We start from the raw sequence: 9,997 nt of genomic DNA, 5'->3' as shown, positions 1-9,997 counted from the left end.
CAATGAAAAAATTATGGAAAGTGGCTCGAAACATGAGAAATCGCTCTTCAACGAATGAAAGCGAAGAATATTCACATCGATGGATTTTTAATTTTGCACGGAAGGTTTGTCCCGATTCCGCTCCCGTGCAGAAAATTGTTCGAGATATACCACTAGATAGGTGCGATCTTGATTCCAAGTTTTCGATGGTAGAATTCGCTCTTGCTCTCCTTTCATGTAACAATTCTGCTCCGGGATCGGATCGAATTAAGTTCAACTTGCTGAAAAATCTCCCTGATGTGGCGAAACATCGCTTGTTGAACTTATTCAATCGGTTTCTGGAGCATAATATTGTTCCAGATGATTGGAGACAAGTACGAGTTATAGCTATTCAAAAACCCGGTAAACCCGCGTCCGACTTCAATTCGTACCGCCCAATAGCAATGCTGTCTTGTATACGGAAATTGTTGGAGAAAATGATCTTGTTTCGCCTTGATCGATGGGTTGAAACGAATGGCATACTCTCAGATACACAATATGGGTTCCGCAGGGGCAAGGGGACGAATGATTGTCTTGCGTTGCTTTCTTCAGAAATTCAAATGGCTTACGCCGAAAAAAAACAAATGGCTTCAGTATTCTTGGACATAAAGGGGGCCTTTGATTCTGTTTCAATAGAGGTTTTGTCAGACAAATTACACTCTCGGGGTCTGCCGCCTCTATTGAATAATATGTTATATAACTTGCTTTGTGAGAAACATTTGAACTTTTCTCATGGAGATTCGACAGTAAGCCGGGTCTCCTACATGGGACTCCCCCAGGGCTCATGTTAAAGCCCCCTTTTGTACAACTTCTATGTAAGCGACATCGACAATTGCCTTACACAAAATTGCAGCTTAAGACAACTTGCAGATGATGGAGTGGTGTCTGTCGTAGGATCAAACGAATCCGACCTGCAAGAACCCTTACAAGATACTTTGAACAATTTTTCAACCTGGGCCATTGGGCTAGGGATCGAATTCTCCACGGAGAAAACAGAGATGGTGGTTTTTTCTAGGAAGCATAGACCAGCAAAACCAAAGCTTCAACTTTTGGGTAAACCGATCACTCATGCTATGTCATTCAAGTATCTTGGGGTCTGGTTCGACTCCAAATGTACTTGGGGGGCCCATATTAGGTATCTGAGTAAAAAACGCCAACAAAGAATAAACTTTCTCCGTACAATTACCGGCACATGGTGGGGAGCCCATCCCGAAGATCTTATAATGTTGTATCGAACAACTATTCTCTCAGTGATGGAGTATGGCAGTTTCTGTTTTCAATCAGCTGCCAAAACACACCTCATTAAACTCGAGCGAATTCAGTATCTTTGTCTCCGTATTGCGTTGGGATGTATGCCCTCAACGCATACCATGAGTCTCGACGTTTTGGCAGGCGTACTCCCACTAAAAGATCGCTTCAATTTATTATCTCTTCGGTTCCTCATCCGGTGTAAGGTTATGAACCCATTGGTGATCGGAAATTTTGAGCAACTGATCGAGCTAAATTTTCACTCTGGATTCATGAGTTCATATCATGAATTCATCTCCATGCAGGTTGTTCCTTCTTCGTATATTCCCAACCGTGTTTGTTTTCCTGACTACATCAATTCCTCTGTGCATTTTGATCTGTCCATGAAGCAAGTTATCCATGGATATGCAGATTATCTTAGATTGGGGTTCGTGCCTACAATCTTCAACGCAAAGTATAGGCGTATCAATTGTGATAATATATACTTTACTGATGGGTCCTCTATGAATGACTCCACAGGATTTGGAGTGTTCAACGTATTTTTTAGCACCTCACACAGTCTTTAGTATCCTTGCTCAGTGTATATTGCTGAATTGGCAGCAATACACTGGGCGCTGGACAGCGTCGCCTCACGACCTGTTGAACACTATTACATTGTAACGGATAGTCTTAGCTCTGTCGAAGCTATCCGCTCAGTGAGGCCGGAAAAGCACTCGCCGTATTTCCTTGAGAGAATACGAGAAGTTTTGAGTGCTTTAACCAGACGCTGTTTTGTCATTACCTTTGTCTGGGTCCCTTCTCATTGCTCAATTCCGGGTAATGAGAGGGCTGACTCATTAGCAAAGGTAGGTGCGATTGAAGGCGATATTTATCAGCGTCAAATCGCCTTCAATGAATTTTATTCTTTAGTCCGTAAAAATACCATCGCTAATTGGCAACGCAAATGGAACGAAGATGAATTGGGCCGGTGGCTCCACTCAATTATCCCTAAGGTTAGCTTCAAACCATGGTTCAAAAGTCTGGACTTGAGTCGAGACTTTATTCGCACCTTCTCCCGACTCATGTCCAACCACTGTTCGTTAGACGCGCTACTCTTTCGTATTAATCTTGCCGACAGCAATCTTTGTGTTTGTGGCCACGGTTACCACGACATCGAGCACGTTGTTTGGTCGTGCGAGTTGTATCTTGTCGCCAGATCGAATTTAGAAAACTCCCTCAGGGCTAGAGGAAGACAGCCCAATGTGCCGGTGAGAGATGTGTTGGCTCGGTTAGACCTTGATTACATGTCCCAAATCTATATTTTCCTTAAAGCTATCGATGTTCGTGTGTGATTATCCTTATATCCTTATATCCTTTGCGTGCAATTGGTCCCCTTGCTACAAACAGTAGAATAAGTTGAAATGTAAATAAACAATAGATATACGAATAGATTTAAGAATTGAGTGTGTGAGATTATCATTATTGTAACAATTTCCTTATATCCCATCCTTTTCCTGAACAAATATGTCACCCTACTAAACTCGAGTAGACCGCGAGTAATCGGTTTTCTACCTTACTTACCTTAGATTTAGAAAATGTTTATGTATAGTAATAAAAATATAATTAAGAATTCGGCTCCTTTAAACTTATGTAACTGAGCCTGTAAAAATAAACGAATTTAATAAAAAAAAAAAAACAAATATTCCATTATTACGATGATTTTTATTACATATGTTTTGAAATTTCAAACTGATCCATTTCCTCCCGGCGAGAGATTAGTCTTTGGTATCTCCGTTAGCCAACCAACATCGATGGGACATCATCCCCTGTTTGCGTCCGTGACCACACAAATATTGTAGGCTACTCTCTTTGTACAGGAAATGAAACGAATATCGTTTTTACGGTTATGAAACATAAAACTACGCTATAAACACTACGCGCCACGCTCCAGTGTGATACTCCACCCACTCCCACACTGGTGCGCAGATGCTCACTCAGGACACCAGGAAGTCCCGAGTGGAAGATTCTGGTTTGCAGGACCGATTAGAAGAGGGAGAGCGATAAAGCTACGAAATCGTTATTTATTGATTATGGTGAAGCGAGTTGGATACGCTTGTAATATGATACTTTTGATGGATGTTTTGATGGAGATGATGACCGGGGCGTAAATAGGAAACGATGAGTCACACTCACACCGCGATTCTGATACCATTCCAGATTAATTACAATGATGTAAAACAATTTTGGTCCTCTAGCTGTTCTCTGACAAAATGCATTCGCAGACTTATCTGGGAGAAACAAATCAAAACAGCTAATTAACGCTTATCGGTAATTAATGATTCTGGCGTTCGATTGTCATGTAATCAACAGCACCGAACGAGTCCCGTTTCACTTTGATGTGTACCAACACCGTGATCTGCGGTGTGACGGAAAACTAAAACCAACGCCATTTGAGCCATTTGGGCTTGAGGTGCTTGACTGAGCAAACACGATATTTGGGATAACATCGGCATTAATTCAGTTTGACTCGCACTGTCGAAAAAGCAATTAATTTAACGGCGAGCCACCGAAACCACCCGACCTTGGAGAGCAGTTCCGTCAATCGCTGACCAAATACAGGCGGTTGCGCCCCCTTCCGCTGGATGTTGCCATTAGCTGCGTTTTTGAGGGGTGAGAAATATTTGGGGGTAATTTAAGATTTTTTTTGTTTGATTTAATTATTTTAGTATGTATTCAGGAATTTATCAGTTTATTTTGGGCGTTTGTGGTTGCCCAACTGTTTTGACTGCGATGGATTTATATGCCATTATTTGGGAGAAATGATAATCCAAACGTGTTTTTTCTCATTTATCGTGTTCAAAATCTAAATTCAAAATCAACGACCCGTTTACGATGTGTCCTTTCTTCACAATGTGTTTGCCCTTAATCCTGCGGGAATACATTTATATTCGAGAGCATACCAATCCCATATCCCACATCTCCGAGATGGGTCATAATTCTCGTCTAAATGTGTCAAAAACAAGACACCATATCGAGCAAGCATATTGTTCGAAATAAGGATGGGAACGGAAAATTTAGCACGTATCGTAAAAATTCCATCCTTGTCGATGTCTGGATCGAGTGCTCCTCCTCCCTCCCAGTGCATTCTCCTGCGATTCTCTGACTCATATTTGTCAGAACTTGACAATATAAGATTCTCATGGATAGAAACAAAAAAGATACTCCGCATCTCGAAGATGGATGCTTCTGGAGGAAGCATTTTATGAATATGTTATCCCTCCTTGCCACCACTTACGCTTTGCCGATCACATCTGTCATATCAGCTGTCTCGTAAATAGAGCAAAACGACATGTTATTCCTCGCAAATAACTGCTATAAAATTCGAATTTCGTCTTCGCATCTTAGATTCATCGGTAGCGATTGTGTTTCTTTCGAGTAAGAAACCACCAACTGATTGATTTGAATTATCTGATTTCCCTGGGGGTGGTATGGATGGGAAACAGGAGACAAAACTCTGAAGGAAATGCTTCCTCCCACACCCCGAAACTCGTTAGCGCCCCTATCGATCGTTCATCGTGGGAATGCGGCGGTGGGGTCGAGCTCATTTGCATTGACTAATAGCCGACAACTGATTTTTCCACTCTTCCTTCCGCTCGGTCTCCCCCCCCCCCCTCGGGATGGCATTCCTCTAGGCTCCAATCGCGCCGGATCGTGGCTATCAGATTCAATTCATCGCCCGACTTGTGTTATTCGTCCCGGCTCGAGTGGGGTCTTTCTTGCAAACACCAAGAGTCACCAAGAGAGAAGTGTTTGAATGAATTTGCATTAATTTTTCAAAATCCCCGGTGCAAGGATCGGTTGGGTGGAGCTGCGAACAAAACTAGGTGAGAGCCGTAATGATATTCCCGTTTCGCTAGTTGGTTCTATTGCTTCATCGGAAACATGTTGCGAAGTGGGGCAGTGGTGGCATATCGCTGAATAGATACCGATCTTTATTATGGGGTGTCCGTTGAAGGATCTTTGAATTTGTTGCATCGCTGGCTGGGGCGAGGAAATAAGGGATAGCCTCGGAAATGCACTTGAAATGATTACAATTCGCTACACGGCTTGAGCAATCATACTCGCGAGGAGAAGCTCACTGTTCACTGAAAAGAAACCGTCTTTGTGAACTTAACAAAAAAATTAAAAAAAATTAAAAAAAAACAGTTTATCATGAACTTCAATTTTATCCCGATGGAGTCCTACTCATTAAAATACACTGTGGCACACAAAAAGGTACATGTTACTTTAAATGAAATACCGAATTTAATCTCGACTATAAAATAGCTTCCGTTTATTTCGCTTCTCTCGTATACAATGCGTTTTTCCCGATCCTCTCTTTCTTCCTCTCTTTTCTTCTATGCAAGGGATCCGTCACTGCTGTTACACTGTAATTCGATAATAAACATAACACTTTCCCCTTTCTACAAATAGATCCTTCACTCCGTATTATGAATCTCATCCAGCACATAGTCGTCGAACCGAAGTGGCTTTCTGATCTGCCGTTTCATCTTCGTTGAGGACAGATCAGGCTCTGGAACCGATGGTGTACGTTTGCCACTTTCCGATCCAGGCGATTCTCGCTGCTGGTCCAAGGGTGACTCCAGTCTAAAGTTTCTTCAACATCGTCTTCCTCCACATGATCAGTTTCGGTGCATTCCTGAGTTTGCAGCTTCTTCAGGTGAGACGAATTACGTCGGTATCTCTGCCCTGCAGGTGTCTCGACAACAATGGAATTTCCCTGCTTCTGTACCACACGTGCTGGCTCTGAATGGAAAGTTGGCGTCAACTTATTGGCAGGGTTCAGGTTCTTCATAAGCACACGATCATCAATACGTAAATTTGACTCCTTTGTTCTTTTCACCGCATCATAGTGCACTTTGGACTTGAATTTGTACCTTCTGTCATTATCTCTTACTTCGTAATTTAAGCCTTGACTTGATTGAGAGAGTTGTGGGATCCAGTCGCGTAGTTTTCGTCCAAATAGAATCTCGGCTGGAGAATACCCTGTCGCCGGATGAGGTGTCAATGTATACACGTAGTTGTCTTCTTCCAAGTCTTTCTTCCAGTCTGATTGGTTGAGTTCCGCTATCCGTAGAATTTTGAGAATGCTTCGATTCTGACGCTCGACCTCACCATTGGCTTGTGGCCAATATGGCGTGGTGTGACGCAGCGTTAATCCAAACTCCCCACAAAAGTCTTCCATTTCTTTGCTGGTAAAATTCCTTGCATTATCTGTCAACAGTATTCTAGGAACTCCTAGTCTCATAAACAAAGGACGCAATCTGGCAATAATGTCCGATGTTGTGGTTTGTCGCATCACTTCGATGACTTTATATCGGCTGTAAGGGTCGATGATCACCAACAGCGATTCTCCTGAAGGCAGAGGTCCAAGAATATCCAGATGCAAATCTTCCCATGGCTTTTGTGGTAGTTCTCTAATCGCCATTGGTTCCGGCGGTGCCGCTTTCCCAACTACTTTGCAGTCCAAACAGGTACGTACCGCTTTCTCTACGTCTCTATCCATTGTTGGCCACTAAACTTTGGACCGCAAACGTTGCTTTGACCGTTCAATTCCTGGATGGCCGATGTGGGCCAGGCGAAGCACCCGTTTTTGTAAACTATTTGGTACTATCAAACGCTCTCCTCTCAGTAGCAGTTCACGGCAACAGTACAACTCGTCTTTAAAAGGAGTAAACTTTTTAATTGCATCATTCCAACGACCTGTCTGCAGAGCCTCTTTTACTTCCGCGAGGATTGGGTCGCTGACGGTATGCTTCAACATTTATTCGATGGTCAATGCATTAGGTTTCGCACTCTCCATAATTGCCAAAAGTGATGCTTCTCCAAAGCGATCGTAAGTAGTGCAGTGCTTGAATCTTGGCAATCGCGATAGTGAATCCGCAATGTTCATTTTTCCCGGAATATGTATTATTCTGAAACGGAAAGACTGTAGCCGCATGGCCCACGTTTCGATTCGTGGACAAGAAACGTGCCCTGGTCCAAAAATCACTTTAAGTGGCTCATGGTCTATCAACAGTAAAAACTCCATCCCTCTCAAATAGATTTGCAATCGTTCCGTGGCCCAAACTAACGCCAAAGCTTCCTTCTCGTTTTGCGCGTATGACTTCTCAGCATCCGAAAGTCCTTTGCTAATGTAGCAGATGACTCGTTTCAAGCCGTCTTTCTCCTGCATTAGTACACCTCCTAAACCAGTGCGACTGGCGTCTGCAATCAAAATCGTCTGATCATGTGGAGAATAATATCCTAGCGCCTTCGGATTCATCAATACGTCTTTAATTTTTTGGAACGCTTCCCTTTGCTGGACTCCCCAATGAAACTTCGAAGTTTTTCGAAGATCACGAAGTGGCGTCGTTAACGTTGACAAGTCGGGTATGAACCTCCCAAGATATGTTATAGTACCCAGAAAGCTTCGCACTTCCTCGACAGCAGTGGGTTCTCGAAGTCTCCTTATCGCGTCCACCTTGGCCTGATTCCGTCCGCCGAAAGAATATGTCCCATAAAAACTACCTCTGATCTTCCTAGCTCGCATTTCTTGTGATTGATAGTAAGTCCAAACTCCTTCAAACGATTCATTACGTCACGCAGAGTGTCGTCATGTTGTTGTTTCGTAGGGCCAAACACGACTATATCGTCGATGAACACTCGAACGCACTTTATTCCTTTCAAAACACGCTCGATAATACTTTGAAATACTTCAGATGCGCAATTCATCCCGAAGGTCAACCTTTTGTAACGATAGTATCCCTGGTGAGTAGCAAACGTAGTGATGAATCTGCATTCCTTCGCCAAAACTACTTGATGGAAGGCCTTGGTTAAATCTATTTTAGAAAACCATTTGCAATTATGCAAATGAGGTACAATGTCATCGAAGGTAGGAAGTGGGTAGTGCTGTGGAACGATAGCTTTATTAGCGGCTCTCATGTCCACGCACAACCGAACACTCACTGGATCACCAGCCTTTGGACTAATAACTAGGCGAGATATCCATGGGGAATCTCTCGGAGCTGTTTCGATTATATCCTGTTCGAGCAGATGATCTATCTCACTTTGTACTTTTTCCTGCAACGGAATTGGAACATGACATTTCGTATGTTGAACTGGCTTCACTTTATCGTCAATTTTAAGCGAAACTTCAAAGCCTGCTACTTTTCATATTTTGTTATTCTCATTCACAATCCACACGTTTGTATCGATTTTGAGAATCTGCAATTGGGTGGCTGTATCACGACTCAGCAGACTTGCCCCTTTGTTCTTCACAACGAATACTTCAGCAACCACATTGTTATACTTGGTTGCGATGTTAGCCGTAAATTCACCGATGACTTGCAAGTTGTTGATTCCGTACGCCTTCAGGGTTCGCGTGGAGTCTTTGGATTGAGAAAGAACGTTTATTTTGAGTTTCTTCAAATAAGACCAAGTGTTGCTATCAATCACATTCACTCCGGCTCCAGAATCAACGATCCATTTGATTTTTACACCCCCCACACTGCAAACTACTTTATCACCTTGCGTGTCATCCGTACTAGCAGCAAAAACATATTTAACATCATCTTGCGGGTCTACAATTCCACTGCCACTATCATCCGAATCACAAATGCTCTCACTTCCACCTGAAGCTTCTTCTCCAACCTGACGAACACGCCGATGTTTTCTCTTGTTACGATCATTCACTGCCTCACGTTCCTTCGTCTTACAGCATCGCCGGAAATACCCAATCAGACCACACTTCTCACACTTTTTATCTTTTGCAGGACAACAATCATCGTTGGCAAAATGTCCTATTCGTCCACAACGGAAACACTCGTTTTTGTAAGTTGTAAGTTTGTTAATATCTGCTGATTGCTGCAACTGTCGTCTAACTTTCTCAATCGTCTCTAGAGAACGCCCTACTTTGATGATCTCCTCCAACGTCATTCCTGGTTTCGTTAATGTTTTTGCACGAAGTTCATTCGATGATCCTTTTTCGAAAATTTGTTCTTTTATATTCTCATCGAGCCAATCTCCATATACGCATAGGTTACCTTGCTCCCTTAAACGCAGTACGAATTTCGAAATCTTTTCATCAGATTCTTGCTGCAAATTCCGGAATATGTGACGTTCCTGAGGCAAGCACTTCATGGGCAAAAAGTGCTTATCCAACACATTAACAGCCTCCTTGTACGCGTCTGATCCAACCGGTACTTCCTGCTCTTCGTTTCCCACCAAACTGTCGTAAATGTCCTGCACACCTTCACCAGCATAATGCAGGAGATATGCCTTTTTTCTTGAGGCAAGCGCCACATTATTCACGTCGAAAAATATTTCAAATGCTCGCTTCCACTTTTTCCACCTCGAACTAACGTTGGTCGTGTCGTCCGGATCAAACGGTGGTACTCCTGCTCCAGGATTCATCATTAATTCTTTCCGACTTCAACTTATCACCAGTACTGTACGATACAGTGCGTACTAAAGTACAAGAACAAAATGGCGTCTTCACTGCTTGTAGTATTTTCTCAAAAACTTCTTCGTTCTTCCTAACAACCGCACACCGTTAAGCTTCGATTTTCGACCACGAATTTAATCCACGAACAAGCGCTTTCGCATCCGTTCCTCGTCGCCAATGTTACTTTAAATGAAATACCGAATTTAATCTCGACTATAAAATAGCTTCCGTTTATTTCGCTTCTCTCGTATACAATGCGTTTTTCCC

The 9,997-nt window shown here is 42.8% G+C and overlaps 2 protein-coding genes across 2 annotated transcripts; both read right to left on the bottom strand.

The window, feature by feature from the left end:
• Positions 1 to 5,791: 5,791 nt before the first annotated feature.
• Positions 5,792 to 6,811, bottom strand: LOC129772917 (uncharacterized protein K02A2.6-like). The gene has a single exon (XM_055776447.1). The coding sequence runs from the start codon at positions 6,809 to 6,811 to the stop codon at positions 5,792 to 5,794; it is 1,020 nt and encodes a 339-aa protein (XP_055632422.1).
• A 258-nt stretch (positions 6,812 to 7,069) lies between these two features.
• Positions 7,070 to 9,699, bottom strand: LOC129772916 (uncharacterized protein K02A2.6-like). The gene is made up of 3 exons (XM_055776446.1): positions 8,482 to 9,699; positions 7,816 to 8,367; positions 7,070 to 7,774 (listed from the first exon to the last, which is right to left on the bottom strand). Exons 1-3 carry the CDS (start codon positions 9,697 to 9,699, stop codon positions 7,070 to 7,072), a joined length of 2,475 nt encoding a protein of 824 aa, XP_055632421.1.
• Between the last annotated feature and the right edge of the window lie 298 nt (positions 9,700 to 9,997).

The sequence above is a fragment of the Toxorhynchites rutilus genome, chromosome 3, assembly GCF_029784135.1.
Source record: "Toxorhynchites rutilus septentrionalis strain SRP chromosome 3, ASM2978413v1, whole genome shotgun sequence".
Lineage (NCBI taxonomy): Eukaryota > Metazoa > Arthropoda > Insecta > Diptera > Culicidae > Toxorhynchites > Toxorhynchites rutilus.
Note: the sequence above shows the minus strand (reverse complement) of the source record. Positions and strands in the feature narration are given on the sequence as shown.